Source organism: Haliotis cracherodii, unplaced genomic scaffold, assembly GCF_022045235.1.
Source record: "Haliotis cracherodii isolate W230 unplaced genomic scaffold, xgHalCrac1.p SCAF_3, whole genome shotgun sequence".
NCBI lineage: Eukaryota > Metazoa > Mollusca > Gastropoda > Lepetellida > Haliotidae > Haliotis > Haliotis cracherodii.
Genome location: NW_027266286.1, coordinates 53,140,347 through 53,161,038, shown reverse-complemented (window position 1 = coordinate 53,161,038; position 20,692 = coordinate 53,140,347). Strand labels below are relative to the sequence as shown.

General features: G+C 40.8%; 1 protein-coding gene across 1 annotated transcript in view; it reads left to right on the top strand.

Annotated features, from left to right (window-relative positions):
• LOC139473769 (uncharacterized) overlaps positions 1-20,692 on the top strand; it is a 109,441-nt gene that overhangs the window by 25,710 nt on the left and 63,039 nt on the right. The window contains exons 23-36 of the mRNA XM_071256521.1: positions 5-161; positions 703-915; positions 1,408-1,521; positions 2,231-2,362; positions 7,161-7,270; positions 7,660-8,020; positions 8,242-8,334; positions 8,475-8,674; positions 9,389-9,587; positions 15,641-15,772; positions 16,103-16,237; positions 18,148-18,372; positions 19,434-19,542; positions 19,932-20,128. Of these exons, the coding sequence (XP_071112622.1) occupies positions 5-161; positions 703-915; positions 1,408-1,521; positions 2,231-2,362; positions 7,161-7,270; positions 7,660-8,020; positions 8,242-8,334; positions 8,475-8,674; positions 9,389-9,587; positions 15,641-15,772; positions 16,103-16,237; positions 18,148-18,372; positions 19,434-19,542; positions 19,932-20,128 (2,377 nt within the window). The remainder of the gene's footprint in view (positions 1-4; positions 162-702; positions 916-1,407; positions 1,522-2,230; positions 2,363-7,160; positions 7,271-7,659; positions 8,021-8,241; positions 8,335-8,474; positions 8,675-9,388; positions 9,588-15,640; positions 15,773-16,102; positions 16,238-18,147; positions 18,373-19,433; positions 19,543-19,931; positions 20,129-20,692) is intronic.

The following is a 20,692-nucleotide window of genomic DNA, read 5'->3' as shown; positions in this document are numbered from 1 at the left end:
TCAGGGAGTTTGAGCTGAGGTTGCCGAGGGCCGAGGTTGAGGAAGTTGATCAGCTCAGGATCAAGTGGCAGGAGATGGTGGATTTGGCAGATGAGGTGCGAGAAGTCCTGCTCAAGGAGAGAGGTGGAGCCTTCGAGCAGGAGCTGGACAAGCAGGTCAAGGTAGGTAACTCTTGTCACTTCCTGTAGTGTAAGCTTCCAACACAGGGTCTACATGCACACTGTGTATACATAGTGTTTGAGTCAATAATAATAATACATAGACATAATATGGAATAAGTCACAGGGTTAGAAACTAACAGTTTTTGTCCAGTAGTCCTTATAATGATAACATATAGCAAAACCCTTAAAATGGGCGAATTTCTACTAGTCCTTAGGATACCTTTACAATTGGGCAGTTTGGTAAGGACTACAGTACAAGTGCCAATTTCTAACGCTGAGTCAGATATGAAAGTGTCAAAATATTCTTTTCATTTCAAGTACTTCCTTGGTGATTATAATATTGTTGGAGCATTTACTTTAATGCAGTTTAAGTGTAAAATATTTCTTCATTGTTCAGCTTCTTTTTGTTCTCTTGCAGTTGATATGAATTTTGATATATGTTGTGTTTGTTAGAATAAAGATTCCAAGTATTATTTTCCTAAACTAAACCTGTTCTTCAAAACAGCTATTGGTCTTCATGACACTGTATGTTTTCCTCCAGACCTTCGTCGTGGAAGTGATCCAGTTCCGCAATGCATTTGACGCCCAGGGTCCTGCAGTGCCAGGGATCCCTCCCTCAGAGGCCGTGTCTCGTCTCCAGGACTTCCAGCATAGATACACACAGTATGATGCTAAACGCAGGACTCTCGACTCCGTGTCCAAGCTGTTTGGAATTGCTTGTAAACCGTTCCCCGAGCTGGACCGCACCGGAGAGGTAGGCACTTGTCTTGCATCCCTTGTTCATATGCGCAATCACCTTGGTGGAGATGTTGTTTCAATGTGAGGTTTACACAATATACTGCTGTTCCATTGGACAAGACATTTGATGTTCGTACGTTCCTCATGGGACTGTATTCTTGAAATGATGTAAACACTGACATTCACATTCAACAGGTTTGCTTTGGCTTGCGCTTTAACCCGCTGTTGAGATCACTGACTTTCAGAATCATGTAAACACTCCAGGAAACAGAAGAAATATGTCAGTTTATGCAATAATGAGTTGAGGGCCATGGTCAAGTTACGATGTGACTATGATATTGTCAAAGCATGACCCTTGTAGAACATGTGCTTAAGACATGGAACTGAGTAGCGAACATGAATGATGACATGAGAAGGATCTACGGCACTGTCCTCACAGGGAAATGTAAGTGCATACACTAAGGTCTTTGTGCATGCTGGAATATGATGGCCTCTTCTGTGTCTACAGGAACTTGATTTGCTGAGTCAGCTGTATGGACTCTTCCAGAAGTTCATCCGCTTCGACAACAAGTTCCAGGACACACTCTGGGCAGAGGCAGATCTGGAAGCAGCATCTCATGAGGTGAGATGCAGTTTTTGTAGACCAGGCTCCCGTTCCTTAAAGCGATCTTAGAGCTAAGATGATCATATCTCCAGTACTTTAACATAGGCTTATGACTATCATAGCGCTAAGATCGCTTTGTGGAACGTGGCCAGACGGTTTGGCTGTAGACATATGTTAGAGGCAGTAGCTTAATAGCTAGTGTGGTCTGTTATACATGCATGATCAGGTTATGTTTGTAACCCTTTGCTATCCCTACTGTGATATTAAATATGATGTGATCAAGTTTCTAATAGCATGAACAGTGGTAGAAACTTACATTAATAGTCCACTAGTCCTTATAATGATAATATATAGCAAAACCCCTTAAAAATGGCAAATTTCTACTAGTCCTTATGATACCTTAACTATTGGGCAGTTTGGCACAGACTATAGGACTAGTGCCAATTTTAACGCTGATGAACATTTTTCTTTGTATGTCTATCATCATGAGGTGTAGCCTCTGAAATAGAGAAATACCACAAAACCTGCAGTTCTTTCACAGATGCACATCATGAACTCTGGATAAAGCAGCACATTAGGCAAAGACAGATGTCTCAAGTTTCTAGCTCTGTGCTTTAGTTACAGTATTATGAGTCACTTAAAAATGGACTTTCATCGAATCAGTAGTAGTAGTCGTCAAACTATGATTAGCCTCATATGTAACTGAGGGACCTTTCCTTCTGTTCAGGTGGAGCTGTACTGGGACGAGTGTCTTGCTCTACCCAGCAAGCTGAAGGACTGGGATGCATACAATGACCTCAAGACACAGCTCCAGACATACCTCGAGGTCTTCCCTCTGCTGCACAACCTCGCATCAAAGGTGAGTTCATCCAGCAGAGTCTTAAGATTGTTAATCATTTCTCATCCGTTAATGAGTATGGGTGATCTGCCAGTTACCACTCTTTATAAATCATAAATCTATTTTTAATGCTGATAACGTTTTTCAGTTTCAAGTACACATAGTATAAGCAGACAATACCAGGGATTGAAATACTAGATACTTCTGATTGATTTATTGATCTTACCAATATTATCATAACCTGTTGGCTTTTATCCAAGTTTGGTAACTTGGTTGGTTGCATGTTGATGTAGCCTGATTGCATGAAACGTTGCTGATGATATCAATCTGTGGTTTGTCTGGTCCAAACACCATTATTTAGGGGCTGCCATCATATAGCTGGAATATTGCTGAGCATGGCTGTAAACAACAAAGAAACAAAACAAATATTTTTATTTTGTACAACCTGTTGAAGTGCTTTCATATGTACCAGTGTTAGTTTTGTATTTGCCTGTAATTATTATACAATTATGGTCTTTATTTGAGGTCAATACCTGTTTTTATGGGCCTGAAAAAAACAACTTCGACCTCATGTATTGAACCATATCTTAAGGTCCATAATTGTTCTATCATATAATAAGGAGTCAAAAGTTGAAACAAACAGATACATCTGATTGGCTTAGGTTTCGGGAAAACCACTTCCGGGTAATTCCTATTCTATTTTTAGTAACTCAAGTCAGTACAGTAAACTATCAGACCTGATTTGGAGTTTGTATTCGTTTCTTTCAAATGACATGTGACTACTCAGCCAATCAATGGTGGAAATGTTTGCTCTATATAATAAAAGATGATTTTGGATTACAATATGTTTAATCAGCACTATTACATTTCAGGAGCTAATCAAACTTAGTATTTCATGATGCCTGACTACTTGTAATAAGACATAGACGTCTCCACATTCAATTTGGATATGTGGTAGACATGGTAGATCCTAGTTTTAAAATAGAACGTTGAACATATGGTAGACAGGGAAGAGACTAGCCTCCACCCATGTGGATTCTGGGTAAGAATAAATGTCCCAAGCAACCTAAGTTTTGTTTGTTTGTTGTTTAACGCCGCACTCAGCAATATTCCAGCTATATGACGGCGGTCTGTAAATAATTGAGTCTGGGTTAGACAATCCAGTGATTGACATCATAAGCATCGAGCTAGTCAGTTGGGACATGATGACATGCATCAACCAAGTCAGCGAGCCTGACCACCCAATCCTGTTAGTCGATATTACGACAAGTTTAGTCGCCTCTTACAGCAAGCATGGGTTGCTGAAGACCTATTTTGTACCCGGTTCTTCATTGGATTGCTGGTCGTAAGAGGCTATGAAATGGATTAGGTGGTCAGACTTGGTGACTTAGTTGATATAATGTCTTTGTTTCCCAATTGTGTCAGTCATTTTCTGGATTGTCTGGATTGACGGCTGTAAAAAAGCTTGAATAGTACTAAGTGCAGGGTTAAACAAAACTAAAAAAACTAACATAGTTCAGTTAAAGTAATGTATTCCCGCAGAAATCAAATGGAAGATTGTATGATATTAACTCTGTTGTGCTCGTGACAATGCAGGCACAAAATAAGTATGGCTTGCCAGTGAGTATGAATACTTTGGTAGAGTATGTTGTCCTAGCTCCTTGTCCTGCATGCTGGTCGGTCCTTGTTGGTCCTGACTGCATGGCACTTCTTTCAGCTACAGCTACACTTCGTGCCACATAGTCACTTTGCATGTCTTAATCTATGGGGTATTAAGAAAACATTGACACTTTAAGAATGAACTTTGTCTTGGTGTTTTGAATTGACTGTCTCTGGAAATATTGACATATGCATGCTATGTTACCTCAATGTGTTGCGTCATGAATGTCTGTTGTAACAAGATGTCTGTTCGTTAGCATTTTTAATGTGCAATCCCCATCTTTACATGTTCTTGGGTTGTGTTTTGTATCCCTTCTAACATGCATATGTTCAGAATTGAAGAAACATTAATATTTCATGGACAATCAAGAATAAGTCATTTGCTTATTAAAGAAATTTTAAGAAAATGAGATGTACTGCTATAGGTGCAAGTAGATAGATTAACACAGTTAACGCTTCAGATGATAGCTGAATAATGTCACCTAGTCTCACAGCCATAGTCATCAGTACACCAAAGCCCATCACAGTCTGTCCCTGACTCATCTTCTTCAGGGGGGTGGAACTGTTAGGACCTTGTTCACCACCACATCCCATCACAGTCTGTCCCAGACTCATCTTCCTCAGGGGGTGGAACTGTTAGGACCTTGTTCACCACAGCCCATCACAGTCTGTCCCAGACTCATCTTCCTCAGGGGGATGGAACTGTTAGGACCTTGTAAACCACAGCCCATCACAGTCTGTCCCAGACTCATCTTCCTCAGGGGAATGGAACTGTTAGGACCTTGTTCACCACCACAACCCATCACAGTCTGTCCTAGACTCATCTTCCTCAGGGGGATGGAACTGTTAGGACCTTGTTCACCACAGCCCATCACAGTCTGTCCTAGACTCATCTTCCTCAGGGGGGTGGAACTGTAGGACCTTGTTCACCAAAGCCCATCACAGTCTGTCTCAGACCCATCTTCCTCAGGGGGGTGGAACTGTTAGGATCTTGTTCACCACCACATCCCATCACAGTCTGTCCCTGACTCATCTTCGTCAGGGGGATGGAACTCTTAGGACCTTGTTCACCACCACAGCCCATCACAGTCTGTCCCAGACTCATCTTCCTCAGGGCGATGGAACTGTTAGGAACTTGTTCACCATCACAGCCCATCACAGTCTGTCCCAGACTCATCTTCCTCAGGGGGGTGGAACTGTTAGGACCTTGTTCACCACCACAGCCCATCACAGTCTGTCCCAGACAGCTCTGGGATATGTAGAAGGTTGTTCTTTGATCTATGTTAGACATCTCTGGGATATGTGGAAGGTTGTTCTTTGATCTATATTAGACAGCTCTGGGATATGTGGAAGGTTGCTCTTTGATCTATGTTAGACATCTCTGGGATATGTGGAAGGTTGTTCTTTGATCTATGTTAGACAGCTCTGGGATATGTGGAAGGTTGCTCTTTGATCTATATTAGACATCTCTGGGATATGTGGAAGGTTGCTCTTTGATCTATGTTAGACATCTCTGGGATATGTGGAAGGTTGTTCTTTGATCTATGTTAGACAGCTCTGGGATATGTGGAAGGTTGTTCTTTGATCTATGTTAGACAGCTCTGGGATATGTGGAAGGTTGCTCTTTGATCTATATTAGACATCTCTGGGATATGTGGAAGGTTGCTCTTTGATCTATGTTAGACATCTCTGGGATATGTGGAAGGTTGTTCTTTGATCTATGTAAGACAGCTCTGGGATATGTGGAAAGTTGTCCTTAGAACTATATTAAACAGCTCTGGGATATGTGGAAGGTTGCTCTTTGATCTATGTTAGACATCTCTGGGATATGTGGAAGGTTGTTCTTTGATCTCTGTTAGACAGCTCGGGGATATGTGGAAGGTTGCTCTTTGATCTATGTAAGACAGCTGTGGGATATGTGGAAGGTTGTTCTTTGATCTATGTAAGACAGCTCTGGGATATGTGGAAAGTTGTCCTTAGATCTTTGTTAGACAGCTCTGGGATATGTGGAAAGTTGTCCTTAGATCTTTGTTAGACAGCTCTGGGATATGTGGAAAGTTGTCCTTAGATCTTTGTTAGACAGCTCTGGGATATGTGGAAAGTTGTTCTTTGATCTTTGTTAGACAGCTCTGGGATATGTTGAAGGTTGTCCTTTGATCTATGTTAGACAGCTCTGGGATATGTGGAAAGTTGTCCTTAGATCTTTGTTAGACAGCTCTGGGATATGTGGAAAGTTGTCCTTTGATCTTTGTTAGACAGCTCTGGGATATGTGGAAGGTGGGATCTTTGGTCGTCGTTAGATGGAGATGGCATCTGTGGAAGGTTGTTCTTTGATCCTTGTAAGGCAGTTCTCTGATCTTGACAAGGCAGCTCTGGGATCAGTGGAAGGTGGTACTCTGATCCTTGTTACATGGCTCTGGGATCTGTTGAAGATGTGTAAAGGTAGCTTACAGAAAGGGTGTTCAATCAATACTAACTCCCTGATTAACACATCCTCCGTCCCTTCCGATGTAATCAGTGGTGATCATGTATATTTCTCAGCTGTCAGCTTTAATGTATAATGGATATGCATGTTATGTTTCCCTCTTGAGTTTTCATCATTTATTTCATAAATACTAAAATTAAGTTTGAAATTTTATGTTTTTTGGCATGCTATCATTTTCATTAGTAATATTCATGAAATAAAATTAACAAACATGTTTTGTAGTAACCTAAACTTGTACATATTTTTGTGTTACTGTAACATTTTTTAACATTTATTAACACTAACAATGACAATTAACACTTTTTACACTAATGGTTTTATTTTACAAACAATCTATGATTTTGTAGAACACCTCTAATGCCAGGAGCTAGCGGGTTTCAGCTCTGTCATACCACAGTGATTGTGAGCTTAAACTGTTTCTTTTTGTGACCATACAATGTTAAATAGGAACATTTTCAGGAAATGGATAAAAATGTAAAGTGAATAATTTGCTTCAGAGATGCTGGAGTTTGAAATAGCATTCAATCAATTCACCTTGCAGTTTTTGTGTTGCAAGAAAGGAAAAATTAAACCCACAAAAATACTGTGGTATGATAGATTTGCCAAAACTAGAGATGTATCATTTGTGATGATGATGATGATGATGAAGATGAAGATGATGATGATGATCTCCAGGAAATCCGGAACCGCCACTGGCTACAGGTGATGCAGGTGACAGGAAGCACCTTCCAACTGGAGGCCAATGTCTTCAAGCTGACCCACCTGCTTGATATCGGACTTATCAAGTGAGTGAGGGTCATCCTGTGTACAACATGGACATGTGGCTGTCTTGCCTGTTAACACAAAATCTTACAAGTTTTGAGGAATCAGGGATAAATTTCCAGAGAGAATTAGTATTGAAGAAAAATGTGGTTATATTAATCGATATCGCCTCAGCCAACCTACTGTACTAACAGTGTCATGAACAAAGGATGTCCTTATCTTTAATCATTTGGGACAATACTGGAATATATCATAATGCTGAGACCAGCTTTGCAAACAGTAACATAAATGGAATGATTGCCATGAATAGTCGACCTTAAAGCAAACATATAGCACTCAATGAGACTTTGCTCCTTTAATAGCAAAGTTAAGCTTATGTAATAGTAATGACTTGGACACTGTGTGACTCCAGACACAAAACAGAGATCGAGGAGATCTGTCGAGGAGCCTGTCGGGAACTGGAACTCGAGATCAAGATGAGGATGACGGAGGAAGAGTGGACCGAGCAGGTGCTCAACTTCGAGCACTACAAGAAGCGTGGCCCCATGTACCTGGACAAGGCCTTCACGGAGCGTCTGCTGGAGCAGCTGGAGGATGCTCAGGCCCTGCTGGCCAGCATGTTGACCTCCAGGTACATCGGCCCGCTGCGGGATGAGGCTGCATCCTGGGCTGAGAAGCTGAAGGAGGTGGCCCAGGTGCTGGAGCTGTGGCTGGAGGTGCAGGACTTGTGGCAGTACCTGGAGGCAGTCTTCAGTAATGCCATAGCCGTCAGGGTAAGTGGTGGTTTAATGAGGTTGGGTTCTGTTAATCCATAGCTGGTAGGGTTAATATTGGATTTGTTGATAGCTGCAATGTTGAGTTGAGTGTAAAATTATTAATTGTAAATGTTGTAGCTAAATCAGAGAGTATTTTAGTTGTTGGCTGTGGGGTTAAGTATCCCTAGATGATTGTATCATCATGATTTAATACTGCATGGACATCTCCACATTGACAGGAGCTGCCTCAGGAGGCCAAGAGATTTGCCCGAATCGACAAGGGCTGGACCAAGATGATGAAGAGAGCTTTCGACACCAGGAATGTCCTGCAGGTGATGTGCCAAACTTTCCTCCTGTCAACTCGTCCTGAAAACGAGCATTGGATACAGATCCCTGGATTAATGTCATTGTCAATCTCTTTACAGTTCAGCTTGTACCTGCCCTTATGTGTTTGTTCTGTTTTTTCTTCCAGTGTTGTTATGGTGGAGAGGTGCCTAAAGCTGTTGTGCTGCGTCACATCCACGAGGAGCTGGAGATCTGCTTCAAGTCTCTTGTTGGTTACCTGGACAACAAACGCAGGACGTTTCCTCGCTTCTACTTCGTGTCAGACCCCATCCTGCTGGCAATGTTGAGCCGACCCAATGACTTGGACTCTGTCAGACCTCATCTCAAGTGAGTCACTTTCTGTCCTATATTTGTTTTATATTATTGAAGTCATAGTCAGAGAGTATCGATTGATATGTGGAATCCTTTTGGGATAAATGGAAACTTTGTATCATATGTGTGTCACTCTGTTGTGGAGTAGTGAGTGATTGAATTTGGAATCTGATCATGTGTGATCGTACCCGTGAAGAGGTAGATAATTGCTCATGCTGTGAAGATTCCAAGTTAGAATTGGTCTTCAGCAACCCAAGCTTGTCGTAGGAACCGACTAATGGGATCGCGTGGTCAGACTCGCTGTCTTGATTTGATGCATGTCATCGTATCCCAACTGCCTGGATTGATGCTGTTGATGTCAATATCTGGAATGTCTGGTCCAGACTTGATTCTTTACAGACCGCTGTCATATAGCTGGAATATTGCTGAGTGCCGCGTTATTCAACAAACAAACAAACAAATCATGATGCCAGTTCCTGCCCCTGTCTGGATTCTTTACAGCTAGAGCTAGCTGGAATATTGCCGACTGTGGCATAAAAGTTTCAGTCACTCACTAAATATCACCCTGTGCAATGTGTATTTGAAAGGATAACAAGGAAAGACAAAGTGATGTTGCTCATCAAGGTTAAGGTTGAGGTGGAGGAAATGTTGTGATACTGTCACTGTAGGCTGTGCTTGATTTATTGTCCGAGACGTGACCTATGACCTACATTTTCATCTGTGTTGCAGATCGATCTTCAGTCAGATTCATGATGTCCGGCTGGAGAAGGGGCAGGAAGATGTGGTAGAGGAAGATGGGGAGGAGACATACAGTGGAGGGGGTGGCACCACGGGGAGAAGGACCCCTCATGACCGCTCCCGCTCCACCACGTCCCCACACAGGTCCAACACCCCACCCAAGATTGACAAACGTCTCACTCAGATCTATGTGAGTACCCCTGTGGTCAGTTGGTGGTGGGGTCGCACATTCATATCAGTGTTTGAAATTAATAAGAGCCATAAGTTAAGACACAACTTAACAGAAAATTAGGCCAGTTTCATGGTAATTATTTCTCTAAACTCGAAAGAATGAGTGCTTCACTTAAACTGTTTTACAGTCCCAAAATGTAAGTCACTTCTCTATACATACAAAAGAACTGTACTTGTATTCTTAAATAATTTCAAACACTGCAAGGATGTACTGCAGAGTCATTCTGATTTAGCATATATAGGTAAGAATCTGATATCTTTTGAAGAAGGAGAAAAGAGGTGGATCTAGGATTGTCAAAAAGAGGTGGTGTGCACAGGCCACAAAGTAAACTAAAACACAAGCTAGGTTGACACGTAAGATGTCTGATAAATGGTGGGATGTCTGGTTTTATCTTAACCGGGACTCAATAACGATAAAATATTTGATTCAAATAACTAGAATATATCCTTCAGGCATTCAATCCTGCGTGACATTTCTCGGTCCCTTGAGTCACTTTGTTTAGACAATGTAATCATCTAACTTGAAGGGAATTTTTAATAATCCAGTGACTGATCGCTACTTGCGGTCTTTAAACAATCCATTTATCAGGATACAAATGATAAAATCTCTCATTGACTTTCAGGGATAATTCAAGGGTGGGGCCTTGTGCTTAAAAGCCCCTAAATTTGAAAAAAAGGCCCACATTTTCAAATACAATAGGGCATTTTAACATTGAGCTGTCTGGTATACCTCTGGAATATTTGAAATTTTTACATAAAGGGCCCATATCAGAAATTCCTAAAGTGAGCCCTGGACCCTGATTGCTAGTGTTGCATTCAGTGATTACTCATCCAGGAATAAATTGGACCTGTGAAGATCCGAGGTAGAATAGGTCTTCAGCACCCCAAGCTTGCTGTAAAAGGCGACTGTGCTTGTTGTAAGAGGTGTCTAATAGGATCAGGGGGTCAGGCTTGCTGACTTGGTTGATGCATGTCATCGTATCCCAATTGAGTGGATCAATGCTCATGATGTCAATCACTGGATTGTCTGGTCTAGACTCGATTATTTACCGACTGCCGTCATATAGCTGGAATATGGCTGAGTACGGCATTAAACAACAAACAAACAAGCAAAAAGAATAAATTTTTGGTCATTTTAATTAGCATGTGCATTCATTAGACCTATATTATTTTCGTTCAAAAAGATATCACCTCAGTGGTGTGTATTTTGTACTTCAAGGTGGAATACCCAAAACTGGAGAAATTTCTGGATAAACAGAAACCTTTGTCTCAGACGCTTGAATTGTTAGTTAACGAGAACTTAAGTTTCTATTTATGAAAACACAATTACCCACTGAACAATTTGTTTATGATGTGTCATTACATGGATTAACATCTGTAAAATGATGAGTCGTAAGTATTTGCTTTGTCATTTTAGTGCTTTTGTTTCAGGAGTTTCAATATATTATTAAAAAGAATGGCCCTGCAGTATATCTGTTTCATTAGTGGGTATCAGCTTTTAACGTCATGTACGATCTGGTGGTGGAACCTCCCTTCATAAATCTTTCACTTTACTTGTTTCACGTATTAGATTAGTTTGAATACACATGTATATTTCTTATGTCTTTACCATTTATGTAAGTTGTCTCCAGTTTTTGAATGTAATTAACACCTTGCTCTCACTCACTAGGGGAGTGACGATTCAATCTCATATATGAGTGTAAATAAACACAAACGTCGTGTAAGTAGTGGAGTGCTTTTCAATCAGACACTGTTCATGCACTCTGCACAAGAGTTGTCTCCCTTTTGCATGGATTGGATTTATTCATCACTGCACAGTTGTTTGAAATATGAATTTTCGAGCGTTGCATCGATGTGTATGGTCAATATTTTATCCTTGGACTGAAAGTGGAATGAATTTGAATTCATTGTTGATGTCTGTGTATACTGATGTGTGCTTGGTTAAGTTTGTGAAGTATGTTTTCTTTTTAAGAAAAGTCTTTTTAAGCATGTTGTAGTTTTATTTATCAGCAGGGGAGCTTGAATATTTTGATATATTTGTTGGTTTTTTTCTTTGTGGACAGTTTCAAGAAGGGAGATACATACAGGAAAAACTATCCAAAAAAGACCCTTTGCCTATCAAACAATATGATTGGCTAGATTTCAAAAAGGCAACACATTGCCACCCTGACTATATCAGACTCCTCATTTAAAAAATTGAAACAATGTTCCTTACCATAGTGTGCTGGTTGAATGTGTCACATGTTTTAGCAGTCAATAAAGTAATGGATGGGGGTATATAGTTTTACCAAGGAATTCCATCCATCCGTCCTTCTGAAGACATTTTTTTTGTGCAACCTATAACTTGAAAAACTACTGCATAGATTCTTTTCACACTTGTTGAACACTTTCTATACAAATAGGAGAGTTGTAGTGTGAAGTTGATTTAAATATTTGGATTTTTGGTAAAAACACAGCTATCTTTCATTTTTTTTACTTTGAATTATTTTACCTAAACATTTGTGCAACCTATGACTTGAAACCACAGCATGGATTCTTTTCAAATTTAGGGAACAGTTTCCATACTAATAGAAGAGGTGCATTGCAAAGTTGGATTTTGATATATGGATGTATACGATAAAACATGTCTCCAAAGTTTTGGTTTAAAATGTGAAACTGTGAGCGAGGGAAAAGCCAGAGGGCCTGGAAGTTCTGATCATATTAAGCCATTGGTTTATAAAGCATCTTTACTTCTATCTGATTTTGGGGCGGTCGGGTAGCCTAGTGGTTAAAGCGTTCGCTCGTTAGCCGAAGCCCCGGTTTCGATTCCCGACATGGGTACAATGTGTGAAGCCCATTTCTGGTGTCCCCCGCCGTGATATTGCTAGAATATTGCTAAAAGCGGCGTAAAACCGTACTCACTCACTCATACTGATTTTAGATTACAAAAGAATAGAAGTATTTGCTTATTATTTTTTGTACGTTTTGAACATTTTGTTTTCTACTTAGGAAGAAGAAGATACTGTAAGAATTTCAAATATGTTTGCTAATTTTAGTAATTGAACACTTTATGCTTGCCAGGATAATACCTTTTACATGTTTCATCTAATTATGTCCTTTTACTGATAACAAATATCTCGGTATTGCTTTTAATGACTTGTTAGTCTTCATTTCTTAGAAGTGATGATAATTAGTTTTATTTAGTAAAGTAGACATTAGGAGAGTGGACAAACCTTTGTAGAAAATGTTTTTTACGAATTCATTTCTTTCAGCAAATCTTTGAGAATTGCACTTTGAAACCCAAACAGGAAGCAGATCTTTGTGAATTTGCTTCTATTCCCAACCAAACATAGAGCATGATGCCTAGTACAGAAGTGACTAATTATTTAGTAGAAAAACGTTTTGAAACACTTTTGTAATACACTGTTTTGATCTTTGCATCATTACTGAGAGTAGATAGTACATATTTGTCTGAAGTAGATCTAGCTTGAAATATGGGTTTTTGTCAGGACAAGGTACAGGTCCCGAGCAAGGGCAAGGTCACCGAGAGACCGTCAGGCCATGACAGGAAGAAGGTAGCCCAGGTCCCCTCAGGGAGACCGTCGGGTGGCCGCCAGAGATCTCGGGAGTCATATAATCGTACTTCCAGATCCAGTTTTGTAAGCTCAGTCACTGCATGCCCATGTTGTGTGATGGTGTGTCACATCAGGCTTCCATGTTAAGACTTTTCCCTGGGGGAGGCCTTCAGACATTGGACTGTCAGGGTTTGAAGGGTGTCTGGTGCATAGCCATAAGCTTTATAATTTGTATGCATATTCAAACACAAACAAATAATTACTTCAAAATATACTAGAAGTTAGAGAACACCTGATTGCCTCATGGTGCCACTGTGCACAGTGCACTGGTCAGAATCAGGTGAAGTTGAGCAACATCGGTCACAGAGAGTTCTTGGATGGGTGACCACGTTCAGCAGCTTGGCTCCTGAGAGTTTCTAGGGCTTCGGTCCTGCCCCATAATGAAGCACTTGTAGCATATGTGGTGTCTCCTTAGGCAAGTGACTTTGTTCTAAATGTGCCTCTGTTGGCCCAGCAGTGGATGGGTACCTGGTAGGATGAGATGGCAATGTGGCTGTGAACCTTCTGGCACCTCACTGCAGCTTTGGTTGTATACTCTCCAGGGAGCTGAGAACGAAAATTGAGTGTACACTGATTGATTGGTGTGGGTAAAAGTGCAGCACTTTGAGCATGCTTTAAGGGCATGGATTTGGCTCATTGTAAATTATTTTTCGTTCATTACTAGAGTTCTGTCGTGGATTGATAGATTAACTGTAGTATTATAAAAGAATTGGGTGTTCTTTAACTCCTTTTGACTGGTGTATATATCATTTGTTTATGTTCTGTAACTGATTAACAAATGTTAAGATAATTCATACATATGTAAAGATAAATGAATATGCATACAATATTGTGAGATTTATGAAGCTTATGATGGCATTGTGATACTTTGTGAAGTTTATGAGAAACCTATCTTGAGGTAATGTACTGATACAAGACGATACAACAATCCATAGGAGATGGAGATGGTATGAAAATGAATCACAAAAACACTATTTTCTGACCTTATTTAAACAGTTCTGAAGAACTGTTTTGATTAACACAAAGTTTCTTAATGCATGAATAGACCTCTCTATGAAGACTTGAAATTTTTATGGATCATTTCTTGATCGATGAAAGTTCCATGTCTTCATGTTCTTCTGACTTCAACATGCCTCTCAAAGACTTGGATCTCTCTATTTCTTCCATATAAGGATGGACTATGTTTCTATGAATGTGATAAGGTTCTTTTACTTTTCCTGTATCGAAACATGACCTTGCAATCAAGATATGTGTTGTATCATGACACAGACTGTAATTACAGCCGTAAACAAAGATATTCAGTGTTGGGGAAACTAGTCTGGTGTGGAAATACTGTATTTCCTCTATTAGACGCTGGGCATCTTATAGACGCCGGCCTCTAATAGAAGCCCGGTCAATTGTTCAGTGCAAAAAATAGAAGCCGGGTCGATCAATTGATACAATTAATGATCCCTTTTTGGGACCTAAATTACGACGATTCGGGACATTCGTGGCCTCTAATTGACGCCGGGTCAAAGGCTTGTCCGAAATAAATAGAAGCCTGGGCGTCTAATAGAGGATATACGGTAGCCAGGCTTTATTTGGAAGCCTTCTCATGAACATCAGGGTGTCCTGAAGTATTGGGACAAGACACTTCCGAGTCAGATGCATAATTGATGCATTTATTTGAGTTTAGTCGTTGAAGAAACTTGATGTTAGGATGTGACACAACATTGTTTAGTATGTTTTGGTTGCGATTCATAACAGTCAAGTCATATTCAGTGCATGTTCCAGAAAGTTAACTGATGTTTTGATACTTTAAGTATGAAAGTGAAATTTAAAACATGTTGACTTGATATGTATTCTGGATTTTAATTTGGTTTCTTTGAACAAGATGCAGCAGAATTTGATTTGACTTGAAAATGAAGTGCAATCGGACTAACCCAATTTTCACTTCTTGTTCCAGCAGATAGAGCAGCATGGCTACTTATTAACAAACCAGTTTTAGTCTCCATATGCAACTTTAGTTCGGAGTGTTTAGTTCATTTCACTTCTTTTTTTAATTTCTGACTTGTTGTTAATTGTAGAAATTATGAATGCATTGTCATGAAAAGTATATACATGTAGTCTGTGAATTGATAATTATAAGAAACAGAAACATTTTCCTTGCATAAAAAATCAAAACAATCCTGTTCTTTAAAAGAATAAAATGTCAGTAGATTGTATTTCTTAATCATTAAAATCTGACATAAATGTCACAATGTGAATATGTTTCTACATTTGTAAATTTTGAGTCACCTAAAAGATATTAACTAGATCTGAATAAGAAAATTATGACATAGATCTGTACCAGTGTTTGAAGTGATGTACTCTTACTTAGTTAGGCCAGTGGATATAATCATGCCCCTCTGTTATGCAGAGTTTGAACCCCAGCATGTCCCAGCATGTGCCAACGATGTTGCCTTCTGAAGGTCTGGTGGATGACGTCATCGTCATGGATGCTGTGGCTGTGCAGAGTGCCGATGGGGAGACTCTCACTCTCACTGATAAGGTAATATACAATCTTTGATGCAATATCATCCTGTATAGAGGTGACAGTGAGTGAAGGTGGGACGAGTCTCAGTGGGGAGACTCTCACTCTCACTGATAAGGTAATATACAATCTTTGATGTAATATCATCCTGTATAGAGGTGACAGTGAGTGAAGGTGGGACGAGACTCAGTGGGGAGACTCTCACTCTCACTGATAAGGTAATATACAATCTTTGATGTAATATCATCCTGTATACTGGTGACACTGAGTGAAGGTGGGACGAGACTCAGTGGGGAGACTCTAGTATTTACAGAATATTCAGTGTATGATGTAATCTCCTGTATACAGGTGACACTGAGTGATGGTGTGGAGGTGTGGCTGGGCAAGCTGCGGGACTCGGTGGGGAAGACTCTACATGAAATGAACACCAGTGTCATCCAGGACTGCAACAACAGCGTCGTTCTTGATGAGTTTGCTTCCAAGGTAAGCAGTCATAAAGGCATGTTACCCACTGGGGCATGGATAGTGGTGTAATTATTTTCAGTTATTCTCACTGAGCATTATATACACAGTAAAAAAAGTGTTGCACCCCCTATACTTTTTCATGGAGGGGTGTTTTGAAAGGGTGTAAAGATAACCGAATTAATATTATAACCAGGATTTCGTGCATACCAACAAACCAGTGTATTGTCTATACAATGAACTTAAATGGGGTATTCCATGACCTTATGGCATGTAATAATCTCATGCTGAACTTTTACGAAAAATGAACGAAGAACGAAGACGCATTAAGTATGGTGACATCTCAATAATTTTTAGTGACCAAATTCATCCAATAGGGTAAGAATGTCATATGGAGATTTGACGAACACAGTAAGTCAATATCGAGAACTTCCACCAAGCACTTGGATCACAGCTTGAAGTCTTCGTCTCATACCCCTCACCAGACGTTGGAATCGCTCCATGGGCAGCTGCTGCCACTCCTCGTGTAATGCTGCTTCCAATTCACGCAAGTTCTGTGGAGGAGGGTCCCGACGATAAATCAGGCGTCCCACAATGTCCCATACATGTTCCAGAGGATTCAGATCTGGACTCATTGCTGGCCATGGAATCTGCGTCAGAGCATTGTTGTGGATAACCTGGGTCACAGCTCGTGAACGATGTGGTCTGGCATTGTCATCCATGAATATCGGTCTGGTGGCCAGTGGATGATTGTCAAAATGGGGCACCACAACTGGATTCAGCACCTCTTGGATGTAGCGCTCCCCTGTCAAGTTGCCTCGTATGGTCACTAAATCAAGCTTACAATCAAATGAGAAGCATCCCCAGACCATAACAGATCCACCTCCATATGGTACAGTTGGCATGATGTTTCTTGCAGTATAAGCTGTTCCAGGACGCCTCCATACTCTCACTCTGCCATCCACAACATGCAGAAGGAACCTGCTTTCGTCCGACCAGTGGACTCTTCTCCAGGACCTCAAGTTCCAGTTCTGTCTCAGTCTACACCAGGCTAGACGTAGTCGTTTGTGGTTGTCTGTGAGTTTAGGTCGCTTGATAACCCTTCTGGACTTCAACCCTGCACCTTTAAGACGATTTCTCACGGTCTGGGTACTGAACTGTTGACGAGGAAGCCAAAGACGTTTCAAGGTTGTGCTTGAAGCAAATGGATGACGCCTTACCACCCTCAACAACGCTCTGTCATCTCTAACTGTGGTCTTACGTGGTCTGCCAGAGGGTCTGCGATTCCTTACATCATTAGTTTGTGCGTGTTTTCTGACCAAACGGCTTATTGTTGAGTAGTGATGTCCGGTTCTTCTGCCAATCTCCTTGAACGAAAGACCTGCTCCATGAAGGCCAATAATCTGCCACTTGACTGCTTCTGACAATCGTCTACCCAGCATTGTGGGTTACAATAAACTGGGCTGTCAGAGAACATCTTTTATAGGTGATGTTGAGCTTAAGAAGATACTGCAATCTGCAACTGTCATGCACCATGCAATTCACGTGCTGATTGCTACGTTTTGGTGATCATCTTCCCTCCGAAAACATTACACATTTCACATCAGATCCCCAAGGAATACCTACCATTAAAACCAGAGTCGGGCGTTTTAAATGTTGTGATGTATCAAACGTATTAATGTGGGGGTGCAACACTTTTTTTACTGTGTATATTTTTTACCTAATACTGATTGACTAGTTCCTCCTAATTGTTCCTATACTTTCATTGTTTGCAAAGAGGGACATAACAATGTGACAAGATATGAACAACTTGTGTTGAAAATAATTGAAGATGCCATTCCATTGTTCATGATGTCACAAACATAAATGTATACCAGATATATTGTACACCCCTAACACGTTGCTTGATCCATATTGGTGTTTTCCTTCAGTACCCGTCCCAAGTGTGTCGCATGGGCATGTTGTATCACTGGACCCGCGAGTGTGAGCAGGGTATAGCGGAGGTCAAGTATGACCGCAAGGCACTGCAGGGGACACTGAGGAAGTATGTGGCCACCACAGGCAAACTGTCCTCTGTCCTTGTCCGCGGAGCCTGGAGGACCATCGATGAACCCATGTTACCTGTACATAAAGGACGTCTGGAGAGTATGATTGCAGTAAGTAGCATCCATGTTTTGTGCAATGTTGTGGGAGACTTGATAGATATGTTGCCAGGATAATCTGCCACTAACTACATCATCATTAGGATTCTAGTCAGTATGGTACCAGATGTTTCCCATGAGAGGCAACTGACATCACAATAGGTCAACAGAGGCGTGTAACATTTTGCCTGGGAGGAGTGCTGAGTGGGGTAGTCTAGTGGTTAAAACCTTCGCTTATCACACCGAAATACTGGGTTCGATTCCCCACTGGAGGTCAATGTGTGAAGCCCATTTCCGGTGTTCCCTGCCATGATATTGCTGGAATATTGCTAAAAGCAGCATTCACTCTTCCTCGAGCCTTTGAATAAATGTAAGGGTATCTATAGGTTAAGAATGTGGATTGTCAGGTACATTTGGCAACATAACCTTCAACAGAACACCAAGATAATGGAATGGATGACCAATCCCGAGCTTTGACCAAGCTGATGAGGTGTGTCCACCACAAGTGTTCTACCAGTTAGTTGTGTAAAGCATTCACCGACTCATTCAACTGTATCAGGAAATGACAATTACTTTTTGGGAGAAGAACTTAAGGCTTAAAAAAAATAAAAGAATTGGTTCTCAGGCAATGTCTTTTGAAAATATAGTGCGGGCATGTGTGGTTTTGTCTTTGTTTGCTTGTTCAAACTCGTATGTAATGAAATAGACAGTTGTGTACCATCAACCTGGGAAAGGGCCTCCCTACATAAACAAGCATACAAACTCCTATTGCCGCCATTACCTTAACATGAGATGCGCAGTAAAACAGTGTGCATGTAAAGGGAAGTAACTGCATGCTATATTGGATCGCATTGTTTTAAAGTATTGGGATTTTTCTAAATACTTTTGAAAATGGAAGTGAAAACATAATGTGCCGCAGACTTTATGATGGTGCGGGCTTTGCCTGAGAACCAAGAGTATTATTTTTTTTAGCCTAAGGTGCATATTTGTATGCCTCGGACCATGGAGGTCGGAGATGACAAGGGGGATGCAGGTGATGTGCACTGAGGTATTGACACAGCATGCTTTCTTTGCAGCAATCTCTCTTCCTGCGGGACATCTTGGAGAACATGTCTTCTAGAAAACTGCGCGAGCCGACTGACTTTGAGTGGAGGAGAAGTATACGATGCTACATGCAACCAATTGGTATGTTAGAGTTGACACTAGTTAAGTCACTCTCTCCCAAAACTGACACCCTTGTGGATTCTGGATTAGAGCTGGTCACTAGCAACCTCTGCTGGTCATAAGGGCGACCAAAATTATGGTGATCATGCTCTGTGACTTTGTTGATGGTGCGTCATCGTACCTTGTTCACAATATCAATCACAGGGTTGTCTAGTCCAGACTTGATTATTTACAGGCTGCCATCATATTGCTGAGTGTTGATGAGTGCGGTGTCCAACAAACAAACAGATTGTGTCTTGTATTTACCGGGCCTCCTGCAGATACCGGTTTGTTATGTGATGTTTGATTCTAGAAATGTTTAGAAGATACATTACATTAACTGATGTTAAAATATAAAATTTCTATGACAGAGGAGAAGCTGGAGCCCTTGATTTGGATCCTGGACAACTCCTATCAGTATGGCAATGAATTCCATGGAACCAATGTGGGTGTGGCCTTGACCCCTGTGACAGAACGCTGCTTCTTGACCATGTCCCAGGCCCTGAACCAGAGCCAGGGAACATGTATAACAGGTCCAGTTGGTGTGGGCAAGACAGAGACAGTGAAGGTAGAGTATTCACAACTCTCTTACCCTTGTTGGTGTATGTGTATTACCGTATTTGACGTAATAAGCGCCAAGGGCGCTCTCAAAATTAGAAATAGGGGGCTCTTATTAGAATATTATTTTGGTGAATAAAAAACAGAGTTGAAAGATACATTTTGTGGTTTATGCTGACAGCCTGAAATGTTTATGTACGACAGATATATTTTTCTAGAATTTTATTGCCCATAATAAAGGGTGTATATAACACACGAGTGCGTATTGTATGCGAATAAATAAGTCTTGTGAACATTGATCAATCAGAAGGGGTGCTAATTGGGATTGATCACTAGCCAATATATTAACAAATACCGCCGTGGGCGCTTATTAGAGCGGGGCGCTTATTACGTTGAATATGGTAATACAGTTCCTCAGTGATCAGAAGTTGAGTCAGCTAAGATGATTTTAACGAGTTCTTAAAATTAATGAGTTCTAACGATACTCTACTTCTTAACCTGGTTGTAAGAGGGCGACTTAGAGATGGTTCATATTTGTATCTTTGTTCCTTGACAAAATGGATCATTGTTTACA